The sequence below is a fragment of the Aythya ferina genome, assembly GCF_964211825.1.
Source record: "Aythya ferina genome assembly, chromosome: 26".
NCBI lineage: Eukaryota > Metazoa > Chordata > Aves > Anseriformes > Anatidae > Aythya > Aythya ferina.
In genome coordinates, this window is record NC_140324.1 from 2,755,935 (window position 1) to 2,783,240 (window position 27,306).

At 38.4% G+C, this 27,306-nt stretch overlaps 1 protein-coding gene across 2 annotated transcripts; it reads right to left on the reverse strand.

Moving 5' to 3' along the window:
- Window positions 1-1,451: 1,451 nt before the first annotated feature.
- Window positions 1,452-27,286, reverse strand: SPPL2B (signal peptide peptidase like 2B). 2 transcript variants are annotated; one of them, XM_084498708.1, is made up of 15 exons: window positions 27,187-27,286; window positions 20,336-20,455; window positions 19,162-19,344; window positions 18,050-18,139; window positions 17,246-17,385; window positions 16,334-16,476; window positions 15,432-15,528; window positions 15,161-15,277; window positions 11,697-11,778; window positions 10,824-10,898; window positions 10,629-10,691; window positions 9,236-9,335; window positions 7,468-7,545; window positions 5,504-5,664; window positions 1,452-3,891 (listed from the first exon to the last, which is right to left on the reverse strand). In XM_084498708.1, exons 1-15 carry the CDS (start codon window positions 27,241-27,243, stop codon window positions 3,604-3,606), a joined length of 1,794 nt encoding a protein of 597 aa, XP_084354834.1. In that variant the 5' UTR covers window positions 27,244-27,286; the 3' UTR covers window positions 1,452-3,603. The 2 variants fall into 2 exon arrangements, with proteins under 2 accessions (XP_084354834.1, XP_084354835.1); XM_084498709.1 differs by having other exon boundaries at window positions 3,403-3,891; window positions 5,436-5,664.
- Window positions 27,287-27,306: the final 20 nt, after the last annotated feature.

The window sequence follows — 27,306 nt, forward strand, 5'->3', positions numbered from 1 at the left end:
TCACAGATGCAAAAACCAAATCTGAAACATGGAAATGGACATGCCTGAAAAACACTATTAGGACTTGCAAGGTATTCTTAAGAAAAGACAGACTGGTGGCTACTGTAAGCAAAAAGGAGCAGCTTCTGCAGGAAAGGCTTGACTGAGATCAAGATTATCAGGTAAAGAAAAAAAAAAAAGAGATTTGATATGGTTAAAACAAAAAGGAAACAAAATGAAAAGAGGAATTTTCTATATGACATGTTTTCTAAATACTATATTAATAAACCTGTTAGGAACAATGTTGTGCTATGGGTAGTAGTATTTTTTTTTTTTTTTTGACATTTGTCCAAGTTTAGAGATAACATTAAATCATTAAACATAAACAAGTATAGTTCTTCTATATGTGGACTTTTTTTTTTTTTTTTGCTTTTTTGCTACTACTGTTAAAAACAGATATATTATTGTATTTCGTTTTAAATGCTCTTCATCTGTGACAAGTGAAAAAGAAGATTCACACAAACTAACAGGATTTGGGGTACTTCTCCCTTATTTGTCACTCTCATTAAGTCACTAAGGTCTTTCAGGTTGCATTCTACCTTCAGCTGAATTTGTGGAACCCTTCAGGAGGACAAATCAAAACCAAACACTTGGACCACCACACTGACTCATATTTAGTAATTTCAGACCCAGGAAAGAATCTGACACTCATTACTGTGGTTATCCAAAGAAAGATTTTTGGTTGCTTTTGTGTTAACCAAGAAGCACTTTAACATTACTTAAAAAGCAGCCTTTTAACTCAAGTTGGTGGAGAATGTACATCTGCAATCATAAAAAAAAAAATCAGAATTAACTACATAGAATATATCTTGACATTTTCCTATAAAGCACTATGTTTTACATTAAGTTGCTGTGGGAGGTTTTTTGAAAGACAGAAAAGCAGAGCCTTGTTTTTTGATGGAAGTGATTGAACTATGTGGGATCAGGGTCTAAACAGTCACAGCCAGACTAGTGCACCAGGGTCTCCTGATTTGTACAGTACTAGAATAGTCAAAGTATATAACTCATTATTTACATACTTTAACTGGAATTATTGCACTATTTTTTTCCACATCGATCTCTGGAGTTTGAAGAAATATTACACTTAGATGGAAAACCATCAAAAACAAGAAGGTGAAGCATGTGTTACAAGCAGACCCATCTGGAGTGAAATATGAACAAAGCAACTACTGAATGTCTATAAGTTAATCAGTGTTATAAATTATTCCATTTTAATTGAGTTATAAACAACTTGAGAAATAAACTCTTACCTACCCCACACTGCATGAGAACAAATGTTAAAATACATTTTCAAGGTGGTGATAAATCTTAATGCTTCATCATCAAAAAACTACTGACATAAGCGTATAAAAACTACTCCCAAAAATATTATGATTGAAATATAATCAAGAAAAAAAACATAGAACTTTGAGTCAGTCTCCAAATTCGTTTTATCACTATTTGTCAAGTTCATTATTTAAACACAGGATTGTATTTTTAATATACATACTTGTACAATGGTTTAAATTAAGGCATAGTCCAGCTGGCTGATATTTTCAATAAAATGTCTCTGTTGCTTTTTAATCACTAATTGGTTCAGATTACCCCTGGCAAAAGTAACATAGTCTGTTAAAGAGGAGATAAAACAGAAGAACAAAAATAACCCAGATCTCTCTAATCCTACTATCTAATCCATTTGGGCTATTCATAAATTAATGTGGTGCAGGCCTTAGGACTCAGTAAGCCTTTCAAGAAACTCACCACTAAAAATCAATCTATCAGACAGGGCTTGAAGCTTTAGGCAGAAGCTGGTAAAATCCTGAACCCATGGTATGGTTTTACAGAAAGCCTTTCACATTCTAGAGAAAGAATATTGTCCACCCAATGCAAAACAGATAAAGAGAGGTTAAACACCCAAAAAATATAGGGCAAACTTTTGGAAGACCTAGCCAAAGAGATAATGGCTGAAGTTTAACAGACAGACATTCAAAGGAGAGCCTTTCAGCATTCAACTCAACATGCCAACTGGAGACTCTTAATTTAAAAGCATTGCCTCAGATCATGACACAATGATGATGCTTTTGTAAGTGACATTTTAGGCTCTTGAAATACTCTGAAAAGCGTTTCTTCCATGCAATTTGGAATCATATTCTTTATATGATATTCACATCATATTTCCTTTTTCAGCTTTAATGTAAAATATTTGAAGTTCAAAATTTTAGGGAATTGCAATTTAAGTGTAGAACACAGACACCTTTGATGAAGCCAAGTGTTCTTAAACTGAATATATGATATGCAAATCTCATCATCTGTGTGTATCAAAGCTGATGTGTAAACGGTTCAACCATGTTATGTAAGAAAATGCACATTTTCAGGAATATAAATTAAGACCAGCTGTACCTCAAATAGTTTTGCACCTCAAATAGTTTTAAATTCATCAATTTAGTCTTTCACAACGTCATTTAGCAAGAGGGGCAAAATAATAGGCTAGATCACAGCCTCATTTTGGAACCTGACAGGCCACACTTTACTACTCTTGGGACAAAACAAAACATTCTTTGAAGCAGCTGATTAGTTACTGAGCAGCAAGTAGCTCTAAATCACGAGTGACTATAGCACCATATGTGTTCCCTTGGGAATGAAAACACCCTTTTCTTCAGAATTAATGATCACAACTCCATTCCTTAAAGTTCAGCAGTTTGGATTTTTTTAGCTTTTACTGATTCTTTTTGCTGTTTTACTTTAACGTTTTTCCTAGTGAAAGTACTGCCTATTAAGCTTCGTATACAACGCTTATATAATTACCTATTTTCTTATTTATCTGGCTTGTATTTTAATTCTAAAGCAAACATTCTTAATACACTTATTCTGTGACAAACACTTTATTTTCAGAGACAGCCCCTGGAGTTCATAGGAGTGCTTAGAGAGCTTCCTGTAGCTCCATTAATCCTGCCTTTTAAACTAGACTAGTAGCCAACACAGATACCTGGAAGTAAAAACAAAGACAAAAAAGTTTAAGAGATGCATTTAATGCACCACGGTAGTATAAATCCTTTCAGAGGCTGGTAATTTAACCATCCTCTGCATTTCCTGAATGTCAGCTTATACTAAAGCATTCCCTTGCATCAATGGCTTTGACAAGTAAAACGTGACAGTAGGCAAAGTGCTAAAAACCTATGTTTCTCTCAACTAAGCATTGTAGCAGACTTGTTCAATGCTTTTCCTCCATGTTAACCTACACTATGCTAAAGCAGCAATAATAGCCACACAAGCACAGAGTACTGTGTAAATGAAGACTCTTAATACTACCCCGGTATAATGAAAATGCATCAGTCAAAGGCATTCACTTATAAAATGATCACTGAAATCCATACATCAGAACCCTTGTAGAGCACCATATTTCAGAAATATATTTGAAGTGTATAGCTGTACCGAAGCTGGAGGCAGAACATTCTGCATTGTGTTTGATGATCAGACTCCCAATGAGGTTCCTCAATGAAGGTGAATACTACTGAACCAGTCTAAATACATACTGGCTTTACATGGATGTTTGTGACAGAAGATACGGAGTTCCTATCACATTGTTTATTCCACCTGTTTTTGCTCTAGGTTTAGGCATTTGCTTTCAAGGTCGTCCTTGTTATGCCCAGCTGGTTCCTCACTCTGTGTGATAGAAATTTCTGACTGTTCCGTCTTTGTGTCATTATCAGCCAGCTCCTCTGCAGTCAAGGTGGGGCCATGCAGCTCCTTCACATGGAGGGTGGGATTGGTCATTTGCTCTGTCTCTTGTTGAGAGGCTGGTACATTGCTATCTTTGGGAAGCTCAGGGCAGTTGACAGGAGCTATCACCAAGGGAGGCTGAGGTAGGTCTTTCTGCAAATGGAAGATCACAGTTAGAATGAAGAAGATCATTAATTGTTACACTGCTGTCAAGAACGGTAGTAACTGTATATAGAGATACACTAGGATTTGTAAAAACTGTTTTCAACTGCCTCCAGTTATCAGGTGAAGTGGTCAGATCAAATGGTCACACAAGGTGAAGATAAAAGGCACATCTCTTACTATTCTTCAGCAGGGGACACATGCATAATGTGATCCTATTTTTGCATCTTAAAGTGCACAGGAGTTTTTTCTTCCAAGAACTTGTCTAATAATTTTTAAAAACCCTGTAAACTTTTCTTATTCACAACAATTTTGGCAAAGAGTTTCACGTCTACACAGAAAAAAAAGTTACTAAACTTCTAAAAAAGGTTTTGTTTTAAACTGTTGTTTGAATTCATGACTTCTAGTCTAAACTTTCAAGACAATTTTGTTAAGGCTAAGGAAGGGAAGGTAATATTACATGAGATGGTCCTAAAGAAATAGAGAACAACTTCCAGATGAACATTTGACTTTTTTTTAAAAAATATATATTTCTAAGAATGGTAAGAGGTAGCTGCTTGCTATGCTATACATCTGCATTGTACTTCTGGTAACCTTGTATGTTAAAGCTCTAGCTAGTCATCTGCACAATGGATTTTTTCCCCCCCACCGCCTTTTTATAAGGTCCAAATTCAGATATGTGGCTACAATGTATTGGCACCTTTAATACTATTAAAGTGTCTTTGTGCTAGGTTGCTAACACAGAACAGTAGTGAAATGCCTAAAAGATTTGTAACCAGGAAATACTATTTCTCTAAATCAGAGTTGCAGGAATTTCTGAATTATTTTTAAGTGTTCTCTGAATAGGAAGAACTTTTATTTGCTAAGACCCTTCTGGGTCTCTTGCTATCACATGTCTGTAAAAAACTGACAATCCCTTTCATTTCTTTGATTGCAACCTTTCTGTGACACATTAGTAGCGGTTTTAGTCCCTATTTCTTGATAGATCAGTTGTGACAGTTTTCCAGAAACATGACCTGTGTAAGGCATACAAAGGACTGCAATCCCAACTCAACTAACTGCATGCTACTTAGCTTCCTGTAATAAGAAACAGTATTTGCCAACTCAACCAGTCCTAAAGTTTATGTTCTTACTGAAGAACCACGAAAAGAGAAGCACTACCTTCTGTAAAACTTAAGGGACTATAAGCAATCTATTATGAACTGACCTAGATCTCTATCTTCATAAGCTTTAGGCTACTAAAAAGATATGTACTAAAAAGATATGAAGATAAGTATTTTTAAGGAGTTACTTACCACAACAGTAATAATACTTTCAACAAAGATCAAACCAGTAAAAATTGTGTCAGAATGAAGGACAGACAGGGTCTACTTTACTTTTCACTAGCTAGTTTACGTGGCCATTAATATTAACATTAATATTAAAAGAAAGAAAATGAAAACATCACTGAAGCAAAAAAGTGTGTATAAAAGAAACAATCAAGCAAAACAAAAATCTTTGGTTTTGGTGGATAATACTACAATATTTTACTCAACTTTAATTCTAGTTAGGTTTTTATAATAATAGTATTTCTTGAAGACACTCATATCAAACTGGTATTCACCGCAAAGCCGCTGCCCGTCCAGAACATTGCAAGCTCCTTTCTCCAAAGAGCCACAGCAAAACTTGTGATTAGAGTGCAGGGCACCAAGTAGAGGAGAGCTGGCTGGCCCATCTGCATCAATGCCAAGGCGACAAAGGTCACAAGAAGGCCTATGCCATATGCTGGAAGGAAACAAAATCAGAAAAAAAAAAAATCAGCTATAGCTCTGCTTAAGAAAAAACAATTAAATAGCTAAATAAGCATTTTAACAGGATTTTTTTTTTTTTTTTTTCCAATAAGTACATAAAGCAACTTCTCCAATTTTTTTTCAGGCTTTTAAACAGAAGCATTATACATACACTATAAACTTCAACTACTACTTTGAGATACTACTAGTATCTCAAATACAATGTGTATTTGAGTAGGTAGTACATTTGAGTAGGTAGTACAATGTGAAAGTAGTGTGATTGACCTAGTCCATGCTGTGTGATTAAATCAGTATCTTAAACAGTTTTAGAGAAACAAAATAAACAAATATTTTATTTCTCCTATTATATTTATGAATTCAGATAGAGACAATTATTTTGACCATTATATTATATACTTGGTTTGGCTTTGACTGCTTCTTACTACATGGCAACATAACTTAAAAAACCAGATGTATAATTTATTATTTTGTTTTAAATTACTGCTTGTATTCCGCAGAAAAGCGGAACAGAAGCATTTAGGATTTTATATTGTAATTATTTTCAATTAAATTTTCAGAAGAAGGAAGCTAAAACTAACTGATTTTTGTTCACAAGTAAGATTATTGGAATACTCAATGGTTTTATTCTTTTTTTTTTTTATTTTTTTATTTTTTAATTATTGATAGTTCTTTGTATTTAACTGAAATATTGGTTTTTATGACCTAAGTCCATTGCCTCACATCTTCGCCCTGCACGCTTGCAAGAGAAGTCCGGTTATGTCTTCCCAGCTACCTCACATTAGGTAGCTTTAGACAGCAAAAGAATTTCCCCTTTGCATTCTCTTCTTTGAGCATCACGTGCTTCAGCACCCAGCCATCTTAGTGGCCTGCATTGGATTTATTCCAGCACATCAGTGTCTCAAATGACAAACTGCGGGAATAATCACTTCTCTCATCCTGCTGACTCTAATTTTACTAATACAGTGCAGTATGTGGTTAGTTTTTATTGCTGCAATAACACTGCTGACTCTTCACAGATACCGAAATTGATAGGAAAATGTTGTAAAGATGTTTTGAAAGTACCAGGCAAGACAACAGGTTACTTTAAGAACCTATGAAGTTGTCTAAAATTTTCTACTCTAATTCTGCTTTAAGTCTTTAAGAATCTATATTTGCAAGAATTTCTAAAGCATTTTCCCCTACGTTTATGATACTAACCGCAAATATTCTAAGTCTTTGATAGCATAAATACAGGTTTCTGTTGGCTGTGTTAGAAGTTAAGATAGCATTTGTCAGTCACCTTGAAGCCCATGGTGTACAACTCTGGATTCTACAAACTGAAATTTGAAACCAATTTGGAATCCATTTGGAGGTATTATATCCATTACAAAATACTTCATTACATCATAAATCACGGATTTTTAGAACACACAAAAAGAACAAAGTCAATATCCTTGAACCTGAATTTTCATATGCCACCAACTCAAAAAAATCTTTAATCAAGAAGCCAGAATGAGTAGCTAAGAACATGTAAGAATACATGTAGGGGTTACAGTTACACAAATCGTGATCAGAAGTAGTTTCCTTTATTTATGTCAGACAAGGCAGCTCAAGAAAGTGATGTCATAATTCAGTAGTAGAAGGTCTAGCCTTTAAAGAACAGTTTTATTTGCTTTATTACTTGTTTAATAATGAATGGAGCAGAATGATCAAAAAACAACATAGTATGAGATCAATAGTATGCTTTTGAAGGGAGTGAGTGACTCCTCTAGATATCATGTTTAAGTGTCAAACATACCTATTGTGCAGGCTACAAAATAGACTCTGGATGACTGGACCTGAATATCAAATCTATGACAGTAGGCTACCAGTAAACCTAGGAAAGGAAAGAACAATTACATTTTCAACCCATTCATGCATTGAGATAAATGAAAACGTATATCAAATTATCTATGAACTTTTAAGATTTTTTTTCCCAATACTTTGGTACTCCACTATTTAAGAACAGCATCATTCAGTAAGCCCCACAGCTTACAGAACAGTTACATAAATAGTCAAAGTTACCCTTAACTTAATACTTTTTATTAATATGCTTCTGCCCTTCCCTCCTGTGGGAAGGATCCCTCTCCACCCCACCCCATTTAAATAGATTTTTTTCCATGAAACTTGTAGGAATATAATTGTCTCAGGTTTTGCTGAATTTTGTTGAAACCAGGGATTGCAGAAACTTTGGTTCTGTAGAAATCAAGGCTAAATGCACAGTACTTTTGTGTGCTTTTTTTTTTTAAAGAGTTCTTGATTAAAATGAAACAAAGTAAGTTTCAAAGCAATGCACATGAACCTGTTTGTTCATGTATTTTAAAGAAAACAAGAAACAAAAACAACAACAAAAAGAAAAAAGTAATTGCTCTGGCAAATCAAATGCAGCAAGAGTTAACAATTGTACCACAGAAGATTATGCAGCTAGTGAAAAATAAGTTATTCACAGAAAGAATGCTGCTAGATGAATTGTCCACAGTATGTTTCATCACTAGAATGTAGATAATTCTCTTAATCTCAGATTATCCAAGTTCCTCGGATAATCAAGCTCCTTGTGTAAGATTTAGTTCAACTCTGAAGCTTGGAAATAAATGATCCTGGGGACAATGAATTAGAAAGCAGGCAGAAGGGAGGTCACAGTGCAAATGGGAAGCACTTCTTGAACTCTAATTACTGGTGAATTTCCTTTTTTATTTTCAGGTGAATTGTCCATAACATCCACATGTACCCAGAGATGAGTTCTGGAGCTTTTCAAACCAATAGCAACTGCAAATCTACTCTGCCAAGTGCTGTAGTATATTGAGATGCTTTTGAATTGGCATAGTACTGGAAGAAACATGGACAGAGCACTCAGTGGCAGCTAATGCACAGTAAAGGTGGAGACAGCTCTCTGATGACTGAACACATGACAAGAGATGGCTTCAACCAAATGTTCTAAATGTTAATGTTGTAAATTGCTGTCATCACAGCCTGTTTTGCATTTTGGCAACCTATGGATGGGGATGGCTTCAAGTGGCTTACTAGATCATCAACCTGACAAACTGGAAGCTTCATTTTAATACAACCTATAAGAACCAGTCTTCAAACAGACCATTATGATGCTGGAGATGCAGGTAAGTAGAGAAAGTGAGGTATTCACACAATGAATGTCCATTGTTACTAACAAAACAACGAAGTTTTGAATAGTGGGGTATATGTGCACTCAAATCACAGGCAAATGGGCAAGTCACTTCCTCTATGATCTCACTATTAAAAATGTTTATATTGTAATATTAGCTGCTGAATTAATTCTTCAGTTTTCTCTACATTTCTCGACTTGACTGCATGTGAAACTGAACCATCAAATTAGTAGGCATTTAATTTCTTATTGAAAGAATAAATAGTGCAGAAAAAAACCCAGAAAGGTATACTTACAAATATATCGGGTTTATACATGTCAAATCAAACTTCCCACTTGAAGTGGAAGCAGAAGAATAAGCTAATATGACAGTGCAACAAGTACAATTAACACACTAAACAAGAAATACCTGGAACTAAAATGTCTCCAAATCCTAGGAGAGAAAAAGGCCTGTCACACAGAGCCAGTGGTGAAGAGTTCAGTCGTGGAACCTTCAGGACCATTGGGAGCTTAGAAAGAAAGAGACATAATCCTTATGAAAAGCTTTCTTCTCTACATACTGACACCAGAACTTGTTACTGTTGTACTGGACCTAAAGGCTACACAGATATAGCAAAAACATCTTTTTTTTTTTTTTTTAAACATTATACATCTCATTACTGACAACAATAAAAATACAGTTAAGATGGGAGTGAAGAAATACTATTAAAAACAAATGGCCAAGACAACTTGTAGTATGATGCACATCTCAAAATACTCTATATTAATGTCAAAGTCCTCACATGTCGTAGGTATCAACTCTGGTTTAACTGTAGAAACAAAATTAGACAAGCTGCCACATGTATAAGAAATAGCTTTATATTTGGTTCTACTGGTTGCAATGGATGTATCAAAAGAGCAAAGACTTGGGAAACCCTTTAAAAAGTAATTTTTCCAATCACTTTGAGACTTGTTTTTTTTGTTGTGCGTGTATTCTAACATTTCTGTTTATTACATAACTTGCAGTGTTGAGGCACAGTATGACAAGGTTCAGTGCAAACATATTCCTATATTAGACTATTAAAGAAAAGATATTTTGCTTATAATAGTGTTAAAATCATTGTATCTACTTATAGTATAATTATTCTTTCATACAATTGTGTGTAAAATTTGAACTAAAGTGGGAGCAAAAGACTAGAGTAATTTAAACAAAACTGGTTTTCCTACAGATTCACTTCGTATTTATTTTCTACACTGTAACTCATCATTTTCTACATCTCACCTACTTTCTTCCTCAACTCAGCCACATCACGTTGTACAGCTCTGTGCATGCAGCTGGCTGTAGTCAAAGGTTATAGAAGTGTTGAATTCTGACTTCTGTTTTCTATCTCCAGTTTGTGTTTCTCTCCTTTGCCTAGCTTCAGGTTTTCATAAAACAATTGTCAAAACTGGGGGGGCTGGATGGTAGGAAAGAGACATCATATGCATTTAATCTCTTCAGGTTAAAATGGATATGCTTCATTAGAAATTATATTTACAAATATGCTCACATACTTTTATGAAACTGAGCTAACCAGCTTCCTTTTACTGAAACTCTTTGAAAGCAAGATAAAGGAAGACCAAAGCTATCATGAAGAGTCACTAAAAGTCTGCCTGGTCCTGTTTCTCTTGTAGATTTCCAGAGAGCTTAGGAGTGCTTATTTCCATGTAAAATTCTTTTTTGAGTGGCATATCCATTTCAGACCCATAGTCTTTGAGTTTTACAGAAGTTGAAAGCTTAATAGCTAGAAGTTAATGCCATACTTTCAGACTATGTACAATACCTTTTCATGAGTGGCAGAATCAGATGGGCCTGCAGCTACCTCCACCATTATACTCTCCCCAGTCTAAAGAAAAAAATGGCAAAATTTTAAATCAGCACATCAATCAGCAGGCCAGGGATTATTTAGGAATACACAGTGAAACGTCATTACCTTTTGCTCTGTCTGCAGCAGGCAACAGAAAAATACTTTACTTACCTTTGTTAGAAAAGGTGTGATAAATACAAAGAATACATCATAGACAAAAAGAACCAGGAGGAGCAAGGTGCAACCCTGGAAGAAGAGACAAGATAATTGGTGTGTATTTATATACTATGCATTAGTTACCAGCAGCATATATTCAGCAGCTTGAGTATTCAGAATAAAAAATTAGGACTAAACAAGACACCCTAATTTTTCTCAATTCCTAAATATTTTAAATGGAAGAATCTCATTTTGCATGCAGCAAGAATATAATTCTCAGATACAAAGTTATGTTAGTCCCTCAAATTCTTTATCCTATAAAATTTGAAAATTGTTTCAATTTGTTAGGAGATACTAAAAACTTTTGCATTTTCTCTGAATGATGCTAGGCATAGTTTGAAACAGCATCTACACTATCTCAGCCAATTTCTACAGGGGAACAGATTTATAGGTGAAGATAACTTGGAAAAGAGTTTGAAGAGCTGCCTAAGAAGCAACTAAATGACTAACACTAATTTTTATTTTAGAATACTGATTAAGTTCTAGAAGATTTGAAAATTAGAACATTGCATCCATCTTACGTCAAATTAAGGGAAAAACAAAACAGAGTGGTGGAAGCTACTCATATCTGATTTCCAGCAAAATGACATTGAGAAGGACTGAAAAATCACATCTGACAGATCTCAAGAAACAAGTCTTTATGAAGTAATCACAATTAGTAAAATCTGAATCATATGGTGCTTCAGCATTTTTTGTGTTTAAATCAAAGACCTATACCATGAAATCATCACTGTACGGATGAGAAGTTCACTGGTTCACACTGCTGTAGTAGATAAAGTAAACCATTTTAAAGTAAACCAAAATTTAATATCTCTTTAACATCCATACCTTAAATGTAGGCAGGCGAATTGTTTTCAACATGTAAAGACAGAAAGCAATTCCTAAAGCATCTTGCAGAACCCAGGCCCACCTAAAGGAAGAGAAAATTTATATTTTTGCAGGAAGCAGCAGGACAGTCAGACCAAGCTGTTTTCACTACGAACCTGCTTGGGGAAAAAAAAAGTAAATAAAACAACAACCACCAAACCAAAATAAAAATTTTATTACAAGCTCTTGTTTGCAATCAACATTGTAGTCATCATGGACTTACAAATATGAAGTTGTACTTGACCAACCTGATAACCTTCTACAAGGTAAATGACTTTCATTATATAAACAGCAGATGCTTTATCTGGACTTCAGGAAGGCTTTCTACACAGTGTTTTCCACAATTTTCCCATAGAAAGCTGTTGATACATTTATATATGCCCATATAGATGGGCAGACAAGGAGGTACAAGCCAGCTGAAAGACCAGGCCCAGAGGGTGGTGATTAGTGACTCAAAGTCTAGTTGGAGGCCAATAGCCAGCAGTGTACCCCAGTGATCCACATGGGGTCCAATCCTGTTGAACTTCTTCATTAATGATCTGGATGATGTGGCAGAGTGTACTCTCAGCAAGTTTACAGATGACACAAAGCTGGGAGGAGTGGCTGACATACCAGAAGGTTGTACTGCCATCCAAAAGAACCTCAACAGGATGGAGAAACAGGCTGAAAAGAAAATCATGAAGTTCAACAAGAGAAAGTGCAAAATCCTCCAACTGTGGAAGAAGAACCCCATGCACCAGTACATGCTGGGGGCCAACCTTCTGGAAAGCAACTTTGCAGAGAAGAGGCTGGGGGTGCTGGTGGACACCAAGTTGAATATGAATCAGAAATATGATCTTACAACAAAGGTGAGCAATGGTATCCTAGGCTGCATTAGGAGGGGTGTTACTAGCAGGCTGAGGGAGGTGATCTTTCCCCTCTAACTCAGCCTTAGGTCCACCTTAAGTGTGGTGTCCAGTCCTGGGCTCCTCGGTACAAGAAATGGAGCTACTAGAGAGACTCCAACAAAGGCTCACAGAGATGGTGGAGGGACTGAAGCATCTCTCCTACGAGGAAAGGCAGAGAGAGACGGGACTATTCAGCCTAGATAAAAGAAGGCTTGGGAAGATCTTATCAATGTACATGAGCATCTGAAGGGAGGGCGCAAAGGTGCCGTACTTGTTTCAGTGGCACCAAGTGATAGGACGAGAAGTGACAAGCAAAAACTGAATCACAGAATATTCTCATTTTCCACTGTTCAGGTGAATGAGCACTGGCACAGGTTGCCCAGGGCAGCTAGGGAGTCTCTCTCCTTGGAGATATAAAAAAAAAGGTCATCTGGACACGGTCCTGGGCAACTGGACCCAGGTTGACTTGCTTGAGCAGGGTGGTTGGATCACAGGACCTCCAACCTCAAACATTCTGTAATTCTGCATTTTTTTTTTTTTGGTCCAAACTACCCATGTTTTAGTCTATCATCTAGCACATAGATACGACATTCTTTAATCTCTTGGTTGTAAGACTAAGATTTTAAAACAAGATATAATTCATACTCAGCAATTTAGTTTAGGACAAGCTAATTGCCTTTATCCTCTTTGTTCCGATTTCTTCGGAGCAATCAAACAGTCTTTGAACACATAACTACCTCAGAGTGCATTTAACCTCACACAGCAAATTTTCATATGTATTTGCTGCCAGTAGCTGCTTTTCAAATTCTACTTTTTCCAATCCTTTTCAATACCTGGAATTATTTTTTCCATGAATGATTAGATTTATAATGCTGATGAAAAAATACTGGAGTTTATACCCATTTATTACAAACTAGTAACGTACTGGCTCTTTAAAGAAATTAGTGAATAGAGAATAAAACTAGCTATACTAAAACCTGTGACAGTTCTAACAGAACATTTTTCTCTCTCCCTACATACCTTGTCTCACATTTGCAATACACACTGCTCTTACATTTTAGCAACAATAAAAATGCAGCTATGGTTGCTGGTGGTATAGTCACCAACAAAAAACAGGATGGAAAAAACAGACTAATTCTTGGTTAATACTAGTAATTAAGAACCACCTTACTTATTATCACACTTCCTGATGGAATAATTCTTCATATGCCAGTCCTAAAAGAAACTGGTTCAACTTGACACACTCTCCAAAGCAAACACAGAGTGAATCATCTGCAGAAAGAAAGATGTACTTATCCTTTCAGAGGCTACTAGTGGTCTTTTCCTTGGATAAAACACTGCTGAAAAGCTGTCTAGGAATCTCAGTGAAGGGAAGAATTTTTCAAGGGCAAGTTTTTGCAAGTTAAGTCTAGAAGAACTAAAGCTTTTTGTTTTACTCGATAGCTAGGATGAAACAGAAGTAGGACTTGAGATATGGAACACTAGTGTTTCCCTGTAACTGCTAGAGACTAGATGCAGATGAGACATTATGCTTCTGTGATCCTCTGATCAATACCTGAGCACCTGCTGATGAAGCTTTGTGCAGGACGCTTCAAATCCACTCCAGCTTTGACGCAGAAGATTAAGGGTTTCCCAGTCCTAATTATCACAAGTTGGAAGGGCACTATAGTATTTCTGTACTTCTCAGTCTGACACTGGTTCCTTATTGCTCTAAAAGAGGTTCAGAGTTGATGCCTTCTGAGTTTTGTCAGTGAATGATCCAAAGCCTTAACACAGAAAACAGACCCCACAAAGGCAATAAAAGGCATTCAAGACAAGAAAGACACGTTCAGTACTAACAGCAGAAACTAAAGCCAACATATCAGTTCTAACATGGAACCTGTGATAGAATCCTTTTAACTGAAGCAGTAAGAAGAATGAACATGCTGTAATTAGGTACCACAGCAACACTGGACATAGCTCCCCTCAACTGTCTGGCATGAGTAAACCATTTTCTAAAGATCTGACAATTGTCGTAGGTCTTATTCTCTCAGAAAAATTTCACATGTGGACCATCACCTAAAGAAATAAATTAGACAACTTGTACCCAAACTTCTATACCACTTGTGAAAAGCTGCATGAAACCAGTCAGAATATTGGCTGGGAATCCAGAACCAGTGAAGCCTGAATTTTATGGAAGAAACTCAGGTATAGCGAGAGGCAGTTTCCTGTAACCTAGACCAATGAGAAAAAGATGAAGTACATCAAGAGCAACTATGAATTTTATATCTATTTTTTTAACACTTAAAATTACTCTGTAACAAAATGAATTAACGCAGATGGTATGCATCTTTCACAGCTTCCTCAGAAATACGAGAATGGAAGTTCCAGGGTGTTAAGATTGCAAGTTTTTTCTTTAATTTGACAAAAAGTAATCAATAGAAGTCTAATTTCTTCCAACTCCTAGATTCTGGATATGTTTAAGCTTCTACAGATAGCAATAACATAGTATAACATAGATTACAGTCTTCTTGCATAGAAATTAAAATATACACTTACTGATCTTCATTTCTGAAGATTCCCCAGACTACACTGACAGAGATACAAAATACTGCCAACAGCAACATCCGGACCTGTGGACGCTTGTGAAAATAAGGCAAGTTGTTGTCTGGGATTCTGAAAATGAAACACAAATGGGTACAGTTATATATGTAGTTGCCCTCCTCCTTCATAAACGTTTTGAAACACAAAATCACCCTGTAAATCCCTTAATTACCCTATACTATAAATTTATTTTTTCCCATTAAAGAACTTACAAGTTGTCACATACCTACACTTTCCCAAGGGAAATCTTCTTACAAAAGGAGACAGGCAACTGTAAAGTCCAATTGAGGCAGCCAGGCAGAATATTCCTATGATAACATAGACTGACAAATAAAAAATAGTAAGTCCACAAAGGATAAGGTAAGAGATGCTCTCTTTCAATCAAAAAGCCTGAATAAGGCTTAAATTTCATCAGTAAAAATTAAACAGACTTCAAATAACTGTTGATTAGATTTATGCTCTTTAAATATCTAATTGCAGGTTAGTTTACTCAGGTACTTTATGCAACAGCTACTTTAACAGATCAAAAGCTCCTGGCTACTATTTTTAAAGTAAGCTTTAAATGAGAAGCCAGAGACAATTTACTGTGAAGTGTTCATCTTCTCACAATTGGCACACATAAACGTCGTAAGGGAACAATTAAAATCACTCAGTAACAAAATGAATCAACACAGCTGGTATGCATCTTTCATAGCTTCCTCAGAAATAGGAGAATGGAAGTTTCAGGGTGTTAAGGTTGCAAGTTTTCTTTAATTTGATAAAAAGTAATCAATAGACGCTTACCTTACTTATAAAGCTAGAAAAATCAACTTGAATAATAATAGAAAGGAGAGTATAGGTTTGAGAAATCCTTTGATAAAAATGCAGACTTAGCATCTTACACCTTTTATTCTACTTAACAGATTTTAATATTTGAAAGAAGTGCTATGAATACCAAATCCAACCTTACTAAAGTAGGTACAGAGGTCTACTCTGAGGATTTTCTTTAAGTGTTTAAATCATATAGCAATGAGAAAAGATGGTAGAAGACAGCAGTTTCATAATCACTTCTACAGTAAAATTGTTCTTGAAGCAATGGCAGCCTAGTAGCATTGAAAATGTATCCATACAAATACAACTTAAGAGTACCTAAGTGGTCATAGAAGAAATAAAGGAGGACCAGCATTGAGCAGCACATTACTACAAATACACAGATCATTATTGGAGTCACATCAACTGTTTCATCATCATGTTTCTCTGCCCCATCATCACGTTTGTGCTTCATGTATCGCCTGAAAGAGTAATATGGCTATAATCAGACCATTACTTCTGCAAGAAAATGGCACTGAAACTTCAGTAAGAGTTACATGGACTTGGAAAAGATGACACTACACCAACACCTGCACGGATTTCCACTCAAGTCAGTGGAATTCAACATTTTACATGTATGTGCAAACACCAGAATAATCTGGTGTAATAGTAATCACAAAACTGTTATACCAAGAGTACTATTTTTCATTCATTTACAACTCTGAATCTTGAAAATTCCTACAGAATACACTGCTGACTTCAGAAGAAATCCTGAAATCAGCTTGCATGAAGTAATGTTGGAAATGCATAGAATATATTTCCTCCCCATCTACTTGCTAAAAGTAACCATAAAATTTCAGTAAAACATTTATAATAAACATCATATGTTAACCATCTGTTTTACACTATACTAGTGAAATCAAATCACTATCATTTTCATAAAAGACCTTTAAAAATGACTCTTTGCAAAAGCCCAAATAGCCTATTCCAATCCAATTTCCCTTTCAAGTTTTTCAAATGCTTGGCTTTTTGAAAAAAGGCAAAACACTCAAATACTGTACATGAAAATTATACACCACGCTCAAGGGCTCTCAGATGTTACACTAGTATCTTCCCACTCCAGTTATACAGAGTCTCCAATCAGCTGCACAGCTACCAGGATGTCTTTAGAGGACACCACCACCATGGTTCCATCCCGCCCCCATCAAAACCATAAGAAGAAATCTGGCATATTATATTCCCCATACTCACTTTTTCACATCTCTGCTTCCCGCCCAGTAGCCTCCAATTGCAACAGTCCCCACGGCCATGACAAATATGATCACCATGTTATAGTCTAGCACAGGCTCATTTGGTGCATACATCGCCCCTTTCACTGACCTGCCGAAACTCTGCAGAGGCAAGCACAAATTCAAAGGAACTTAGTGATCATTCTTCAGTTAGAACTACCCTGTTCTTTAAGTCTCCCAAGTTTGTTTTTGATATCATTTTCCCAGGAAAGGTATTTAAAAAAATAAAAAATAAAGGCTATGTGTCAAGGGAATGCGAAGAACACCTTCAGAGATTCCAAATATAAACACAATTTAAGGAGACATCTTTCTCTGTGATCTAGAAGTACTACAGACATCTGCAGTTCTGCTTCTGCAAAACCGCCTTGGCACATCTAGGTCTTCCTCTGCTGCCTCAGTTCAAGAGAAAATAGAGATAATGATACTACAACAGTGAAAGAGCTTACACATGCTTTACACACGCCTGTTTTCTTTTACACCACTAACATACTTGTGAAGTTAGCTTCCTCATCACACATGGTTGAACTCCTTCCTTAAAGTGTACTTTATTCAAAGTACACTACCAGATAAGGACTATTCCAAAGCAAGGCTCCCCAAAATAAGTATAGGATGGACACTTCATAAAACATAACTAGATAAAACATAACATAACACACTTTGTGAGTATAATTCTACAGATCCAAAGCTCCTAAGATGAGCTTCACATACTGCTGACCAATAACTCATTTGAGATGGTATGAAATAGAGTATTTAGTATTGAGCTTACCTTGCCAATATCTAACATATCAGAATAGCTCAGCAGAGCAACAGGAATATCAATCTCTTCATACTGACTCCTGTTACCCCCAGGAGGAACCTGAAAGACAGTTCAGATCAGGCAAAAATATATTAATTTCTGCAAAGACTACATCAAAAGGGTTAAAGTTTTTAGAATATTTTCTGAATTAAAAGGAAGCAAAAGGGACAAAGAAAAATTATAATCTACAATTATCTTTACACAGGCAAACCACAGAAGAAATAACCCAAAACACAGTACAAAACCAAAAAATACTGCTAATGCCTTATCAAAAATCTTAAACCAACTATAAAGATGCTGCACTGGGGCCACGTGGCAAGGACTTGGTAGCAGGAGGATGCAGGTGCGGCCTCTGTGAGCACAGCACAGCAGCTGCCCCAGGTCAGATCAGACCCAGTTCCAGCCAGCTCCAAAAGGGACCCACTGCTGGCCAGAGCCGAGCCACGTGTGATGCTGGTTTTGCCTCTGGGAGAGCACATTGCAGAAAGAAGAAATATTGCTGCTGAGAGAGAGAGGAGTGAGAAACAGCCCTGCACACACCAATCCTGAAGACCTAACCAAACTGAATGAGTGGAAAAAGATGGCCAATTCACTTCAGCACAAATATAAAGTAATGCAACTTGGAAAAAGTAATATAAACTATGCCAGTATGTTCCTAAACTCTGAATTGGTGGTTACCACTCAGAGATCCTGAAATCGTTAACAGTTCCCTGAAGTTAGCAGCTCAGTATGTAAAGGCACCCAGAGAAGTCAAGACCCATAGAATGGCTTGGAATCTTTTTGATTCCAGTATTTCATATGATGTGAGGAAAATTCTGAGCCTTTGACTTCATGTTACAGAGGCTCTATGCAGCACTCTGCCTACTTAAATTAATATATCCTCTTGTTTCATTCATATTTTCTTCAGCTGTATTATTTCCACACATGGCTAGGCAAGGCAGGAAGATGCATGAAAATAAACATAAATAACATGTGTGTATATTTAAAGAGGAGCATCTGATACCAGCAATAAGCACTGAAAATAAGACAGTATCTAACGCTAGAGGAGCATCAGTAATCTACAAAGACAGAAATAGACTTACCAGCCTCTCTCTGCTAACAATCAGCAGCCCACGAGCTCCATTTATCTGAGCAAGCCTCACTTTCTCATAGAAGGTGCAATTCCCTCGCATCACCATGGGGATTTGATTATTAAATCCCCCATCAGGTACATCAGAAGGAGAACACAAAACAGATGCTGTCTGATCCTGCAGCTGCAAGAGTGACTGAAAGGAAAAAAATATTTTATATATATAAAAATAAAATCAAGAGCAAAAAAGCACAGGGTTTCTAAAAGACAACTTAGAATTTACAATAAAGTGAGAGTATTCTCAGAGAAGCAAGTGTTGTTCTCTCTGTAGGCAGAGCAGGCAATATAGCGGGGTGGTTCTGTAACAGAGGGGCAGGATTGTACAGAGCTTGTAAATTGATGACAACCCAGCAGAGGGCCTCTTAGTAAGGATTAAGGGAAAAGCAAACAGATCAGATGTCATTGTGGGAGTCTAGTATAGACCACCCAGCCAGGATGATGACACCGATGATTGTATAAGGAACTAAGGGATATCTCTAACTGCCTTTGTCTTTAAGGGTGACTTCAACTTGCCAGATGTTAAGTGGGAATACCACACAGCTGCTACAACAGATCCAGGAAATTTGAAAAGCACGTTGATGGTAACTGCTTGGTACAGGTACTAAAGGAACTGTCTAGGAACGGTGATCTCCCAGATTTGTTGCTTGTAAACAGTGAGGGTCTCATGAGTGAGAAGTGGCCACCTATCACCACTGAGTGGGAAAAAAACTCATCAGCTTACACAGCTCTGGATAACACAGAACACACGTGACAGTTTGTATTTATTCCTAAACTTAACAGAACTATGAATTTAGGATATCAGGAAGGTCATGTGGTATCTTTTTGTATCACACTAACATAAAAACTTCTTTCCAAGCACAGGTAAGTTCTATTCTCATTTAATTGATAATGTGCAAAAGAAAGATTGAACCTGAAACAGTTAACTCTCTGCATGCTGCTTGGAAAGAAGTACCACCATCACAGCACTGTCTAGGGAGATCTTAACAGACTGAAAATATTTTTCAAAGCACAGCAAGCAAATTAGGTGTTTCAGATTCTACTAAATCCAAGATAGGAATTAGAAGTTTCCCCTATAACAAGAATATATACAAAAATGCCTTTTTCTTAATACTTAGCTAGGTACTTACAGCTTTACCCAGATCATGTGGCAAATGGGCCCACTGCGAGTTGAAGAGGATACAGTAGTCTTTTCCTTTGCTGCTCCCCTTCTCTGAAAGGACATGTACCATTCCATACTCGCAGTACACCTGAAAGTATAACAAAATTCAGCACAAGAAGTTTGGGTCACATGAAAGAGCTTGCTGTCAGCTCATCTGCTTTTCACTTAAAAGAAAAACAGAAGACTCTAAAAAGTTTCCGGGTCTGTGCAGGGAATACAGTGGAATTCGTTATCACTTCCATCATACTTCAAAGAATTCAGATACATAAGGCACATTCCCTCCTACACAGGAACTGGTCAGAGAATCAAATGAAGCCTCCCTGAATATGGCTTTAAAAACAACAATCCCACCACCAGGAGATTCTGTTCCCCTCCCTCTTCCTTCTGTGCCACTTCATGTCACACTGACCTTCAGTGAAAGGAAGTTGTGGGGAGCTGGGGGTCGGCCTCTTCTAATAGAGAACTAGTGACAGGACTAGAGGGAATGGCCTCAAGTTGTGCCAGGGGAGGTTTAGGTTAGAAATGAGGAGACATTCCTTCTCAGAAAGAGCAGTCAGGCATTGGGATGGGTTGCCCAGGGAGGTGGTGGAGTCACCATCCCTGGGGGTGTTCAAGGAAAGGTTGGACGTGGTGCTTAGGGACTAGCCAAGTTCTGACCATTGCAGTCCCTGTAGAAAGCTTTAAATGCTTCGTTCACATTCAAGAGACTTTTTGTCCTGCTTTCTGAACAATTCACTTTTGATTTTTTTTTTTTTTTAATTAAAATGCACAAATCCAGATCAATGCCTCTTTTTGAAGCTGGAAAGTCTTGATCTTTAACTGCTGCTTCAGGCCTTCAAGCACTTAAGTTTCTCTGCAAGAGGACTGTGAAGTACTGCTGCCAGGTAACAGACTATAAAAAGATAATGTGCATTGACACTGCACTGCTTGTACAAACTCTTAAGTGCCCTGAAGGGAGGGCAAAAGCATGGGGTTGATTTCCCATCACATAGCTGTGGTGGGCTGACCTCAGCTGGCAGCCAAGCCCCCAACCAACTGATCGATCACTTTCCCCCTGCAGCATGGGGGAGAGAAGAAGAAGGGCAGAAATGAGGGGGGGAAAAAAAAAAGGTAGGTCAAGGCAAATACGGTTTAAGAAGCAGAGGATAAGAAGAGAAAAAATACAACCAAAACCAACAACAGCAAAGACATGTGATGCAAAAGCAGTCACTCACCACCAGCAGACCAAAGCCCAGACAGTCCCTGAGCGGCAGCTGCTTTGGAAAAACTCTCTCAAGTTTTTTTGCTGAGCACGAAGCTAGATGGCATGGAACAACCCTTCAGCCAGCTCAGCTGTCCCAGCTGCATTCCCTCTGAGCCTCTTGCCCACCCCCAACCTAGTTGCCAGGGATGCAGGATGGTAACAAACAGCAAAGGTCTTAACACCGTGCAAGAGCTGATGAGCAACAGCTAACACCTACGCTGTTCTGATCACAGACCTAAAATGCAGCTCCTCAGGGGTTTCACGGAAAGTGCAGATGCAGAGCAGGAAGAATGACTGGCAAGACAAAACCCAAAAGCCAGCATGACAAAAGGAGGAAAGCTAGAGATGCTCTCTCCCTTAATCCAGCCTAGCAGTGCTTTTATAGCCCTGTGCTGAACAACTCAAAGCCAACTCATTTTATCTTCCTACCAACTGCCTTCATGTCCTACTACCCCCTACCCAAAGACACAGCTCCTGTTCCAATTCTTGGCTGTTTTTTCTTGTCCAGCACTCTATGAGCAGAGCTTTTCCAGCAGCCTGTATATTCACAAGATCCCTCCATGTAGATACCCTAAAACCTGCCTTGGCATCTGAAGCACAAGTGTCTTCTGGAAGACCCTTTCTCTTTTAAACTTGGATGAATTGAAAGATTTCAAGATTATGAGAGAAACACAACAGACTATCCCTAACCACACTGCTGTGCTGGCTTAGACTAACAATTTTAGATAGAAAGGTGTTGACAGATGAGCCTGTCACATCTCCTTCTAACATTCATATGTTAAACAAATTAATGGTTTGATAACAATACGCTTGTACAAATACATCTTATACATTTGTTTCTTCAGGTAGCTGCTGAGAAACAAGATGACAGACACCTGGAAGCAAAGCTGAATCTTAACGTGCTTGTACTAAAATTCATTGAAAGAATCCCTCAGACATTTCTCCCTGTTTATTTCAAACCTACTAAGTGGATGCTACGCTGCACCCCTGGAAACACTCGCAGCGAGCATGCTTTCTGGAACACTTTGTTTACAATTAAAGACAATTCTTCAAACTCCAAATTGCCTGGAGAATAAACTATACCATTTGACAGCAAAGGGGTAAAGAAAAAATCAACCCCAAATATGCAGGATGTAGAAATATTTGATCTTTAGCTCTTATGTATAATTAACTTTGGATAACTGATGCAGCAATTTTCTTCTTCAGTATTAGTGTTCATTCGGTTCTCTAAAATACACCAGATTTGTCCTGAAGTGTGCTGGGCATAGCAGGCTACACTGCCTATTTCAGTGCTGATTAAGACCCTGTAACCAAAGTGCAAGTTTCAAGACACAGCTGCTGTGGAAAGGGAGATATCACCATGCAGAATGGTGGTGGAAAAAAAAAAAACAAACACGTATTTAGCAAAACCAAACAACAAGAAAAAGAGATACCTACTCGTCAGTGTGCTTCTTTAGCTCATATCTGAGCTATTTAACCACAGCACCTAAACCACTTTCATTTCAATAAAAGGAAGCATCGCTAAATAATAGCCCACAGTCATTATCTTGAACTTGTCTTGCACGAGTAACACGCCACAGAGACCCTAGTATATAGAGATGACCAGAACAAGAGTGCTTCCTGCTTATTGTTACAGAAACTGTCTGGGTTTAAAAAAGGACTGCTATGGTTTAACCCAGCAGGCAGCTCAGCACCACACAGACATTTGTTCCCCCCACCCTACCCCAGTGGGATGGGAGAATCAGAAAGAGGTAAAACTCACAGGTTGAGACAAAGACAGTTTAATAGGACAGAAAAGGAAGGGAAAATAATAAGTTATAAGAATAAAGGAATATAAAAAGAACAAGTGATGCACAACACAATTGCTCACCAATGCCCAGCCAGTCCCTGAGCAGCAGGGCCCCATCTCTGGCCAATCTCCCCAGTTTCATTGCTGAGCATAACACATGGCATGGGATATCCCTTTGGCCCTGGTTGTGTCCCCTTCCAGCTTCTTGTGCACCTCCAGTCCTCTCGCTGCCAGGACAGCATTAGAAGCTGGGAAGTCCTGAACCTCATTAGTTTTCTTCCTAGCAGCTGGCACGGTGCTTTGCTTTGGATTTAGGATGAGAATAATTCTGCTAACACACCAGTGTTTTAGTTATTGCTGAGCAGTACTTACACCATCACATCCAAAACCTGCACAGCTCGGTTTTGAATATTACATGCACAGCTATCTCTAAATGCTTCAGGCAGTTTTGCAGGTGCTAGCTACCTGCAGCAGGATGGCTTTATGCGTTTGAACAACCATCAGCTTGTACAATTAAAGATCTGGCATTTATAACAGAAACTACACATCTTTAAGAGGAGAGAATAGGCATAGGGTGTGTTGCTCCATTTCCATTACCATTACTGAAACTCGTGAGAATCCCCAAGAGCCACACTGAAGACAGCAATACACAGTTAGGCTTTCTGAGCAACTTAATGGTTCTTAAAAGAAATACTAGGGGAGTAAAAGGTTCCTACTGTGTAGTGCTCAAAACACTTCAGAAAGCTGTGCACTTGTGTGCCAAAAGACAAGTAAAATCAAGGATGAGGGGAATTAAATGGAGTACGATCAAGGCTGAAAGCAGAAGGTGTAAGGAGTTACAGATTGTCCACAGAGGACAGAAATGAACGGGGATTAACAAACATTTTTACAATGCAATTATCACTTAGCATCAAAGCATAGTTCTGGAGTCTGTTAACAACCACTTCGATCCTGTTCTCATTCTCTTCCACCTAAGGAGAGTCATGGGCATTAGGGTTCCTTTTTGTCAGCACTGTAGGGCTTTGATGCTTCCAGTTTTGTTTTTGTTTACATCACTAGGCATCACATTGCCAGAGGAAGTTCAAAGCAGTGAGGTTGATGCACTGGGACAGCGGCAACCTTTGTTACTGTTCACGGTTCCTAGAGATCACTCCGTATCCTGGATTAACCTACGAGAAAACAATCTCCTGCACAGATCCTGTACAACCTTCCCACAAGCCCAAAAAGCACTTTTCCAAGTGTTTTGGAAAAGGCTGGGCTTGATATCCAAATCTGCAGGAAAAAAAATAACAGCTGGTATGATAAATTGTTTTCAGATTCTTGCTTCATACAGTACATATGATTTAGAAGATTGTGACAAGCTTAAAATGGAATAGGCTTCTTAGCCTCAAATAGAAGTAACTCCTCCCAGTTCAGCAGGGAATTATCCATTTTCCATATGTAAATAAAGAATGCTTGTATGGTAACAGAACATTTACAGTCAGACATCCAGATATCCCCACAAGCAAGATTTCTGCAGAGATGGCAACCTGCTAGAATCGTGGCTTTCTGAAGACTGCCCTACAATCAACACAATTTACAATACAAACCTGCAAAACAAGGTAAAGGTTCTCACACAGAAGCATCAAGTCTGAGGGCACAACTTAAAAGGCAGTTGAGCCAATCTATTAATTTGTGGCACCAGAAGAGCACACTTGTTTGCTCTGAATCTCAGACCCTTACGTGGTCTATTTAATGTGTTAAAAAAGCAGACCACTTCCCAAATTTTGCCCATGATGGTGAGCTAATGCAGCTTGCAGACGAGCAGCTGGGCTTTTAAGTTAAACGATGGAAGAAGGTGGAGAATAGGAACTCAGCTCACCAAGTTTCTTGAGAAACTGCAACATGAGCAACTGAGCCAACCGACGGGCTCATTCTCGCTGTTTGCTCGTCTCTGCCATGTCTCCAAACTCACCTGGGCACCCCATACACCTTTAACTATCTAAACCTTTGTTTTTCCACAGAAGGAAGAAAGAGTCACAGCAGGACAAGACAGTCTGTATAACTTTAAGGGATTACATTTCATGGTGAAAGTGTAAGGTAACATAGAAAGGGGCAAATTATACTATAAGGAGGTCACACAAGTCTGGATGTACATAGAGAGGTTGTTTTACAAGACAGGGCTATAAATTTGTACGGCAGTATCTAGAGGAGAAGACAGGACTTATTCATGACCTGCCTCTGATTTCCCAGCCTTCGCAGTTCTGCCAACATAACAGGCTGGGGAGCTACCCTTGAGTCAGGTCACTGAAATAATCAAAACTAAGAAAAAAAATCTCTGGAGCATTAGGTTTGTATCTCCAACACTCCAGTTTCTAGCATAATCTAGTAATGCCAGCAGAAAAGAATGAGGCACACCATGGTACAGGAACAACGAGTTATTACCTTGTCCTTGCCTTAGGGACACTAGTTCACAGAATTACATCATAAGCAGTACCTCGGTCTGTATAAATATACGGTTATATCTTGGTCTGTGTAAATATATGACAAGTAGAACTAGCACACAGTAAATACACACAACTCATTGTAAGAGCTGTCAACTTCGTCCTCCTGAAATAATCCCATTCATCAGCTTTGTCCTCCTGGAATAATCCCATCCATCAGTCACTTGTACTTACTTTGGTACAAGTGCATCACAGCACTCTGCCCTGCCTCCAGCTGAGGATGAGGTACTAGCTAGAACTCCTACAGGCAAGTACAGGAGATGTAAAATACTGCAAAATCACAGCTCTTCAAATAGTTTTTGAACAAGCCATCTTGGACACCTGAAACATTAGTAGCTTACAGTAGGTAAGTGACAGGGGTCACTTTTTCAAAGGTGATGGTGAACTCCATGCCAGACCTCAACCCTTTCTTATACCTTATTAATCTGTGGGCCTTGTGTTGGCACTACCAGTACATTTGAAGCATTATTAGAAACTGCAAAATACACAAAGCAGGTGAAAAATGAGGAGGAGAAAGTATTATGCAGATGTAAGAAAAAAAGTACGTTAACTGGTAATCAGCTCATTCTGTAACCAAAGATTGCTTACAAGGAAATGTTAAGGAGACAGGTAAGAGGGAAAAATCAAACCATCACATTAAGATCTTGCACCAAGAAGATCCAAGAAGAAATGCTGCTCTACAGAGTACTTGTAAGCAGTTAAGATATCTTAATGATACTTTCAGAATGCAGAACACCCAAGCTTACAATACACAAACTATGTACTGTGCCACAACACAACAGCTAGAAAACCCATTCTCTCCTGTGTCAGGATTACTTGCACGACTTGTCACACGTGTTTGTAAGACCTGGGAAAGTTTGTCCCACAAAATTTATTTCTACAGGAGAAGAACGCAGGGATCAAAGCTATCTGTGGGTTCAGCAGAAGCCCCGTTTGCTTTACTACGGGGGATTTCTCAAAGATCCATCGGCTGGGATGACCCCAACGCCAAAACCCACCCCTGGGGAGACCCCAGCCCCAAACCCATCCGCTGCCCCGCGCGCTGTTCCCAAGGGGCTGCCTGCAGAAGGCTCAGGCTGAGCAAAGCCACCACGCTTTAAGAACGATAAAGAACACGCTGACAACTGCGGAACAAAGTAATAACGCACAGACACTGATAGCTCACGGAGAACACACAGCACATACGGGGGGGGGCTGCGGTATCGGCCCCTTCCCGTTATCTACCCAATGCGCCTACCCCAGCAGGGCACCCCCAGGAACAGGGAGGGTCCAGGGCGCTCTCGGGGCGGCCACCGACGGCTCACCTGAGGCAGCAAGAGGAGGAGGAACCGGGCCTGGAGCCGGACCCACCGCGCCGCCATCCCAGCCCCACCGCGCCGCCGCCCGCTTTTGTTTCCGCCCGGGCCAGGCCGGGCCCCTTCCGC

Coding starts and splice junctions, on each gene's coding strand:
- SPPL2B (XM_084498708.1), bottom strand. CDS start 27,243: ATGGCGGCGCGGTGGGTCCGGCTCCAGGCCCGGTTCCTCCTCCTCTTG. Junction 19,345..20,335: donor CACATGATCTGGGTAAAGCT/GTAAGTACCTAG, acceptor TTTTCCTTTCAG/TCACTCTTGCAGCTGCAGGA. Junction 18,140..19,161: donor TTGTTAGCAGAGAGAGGCTG/GTAAGTCTATTT, acceptor ACTGTCTTTCAG/GTTCCTCCTGGGGGTAACAG.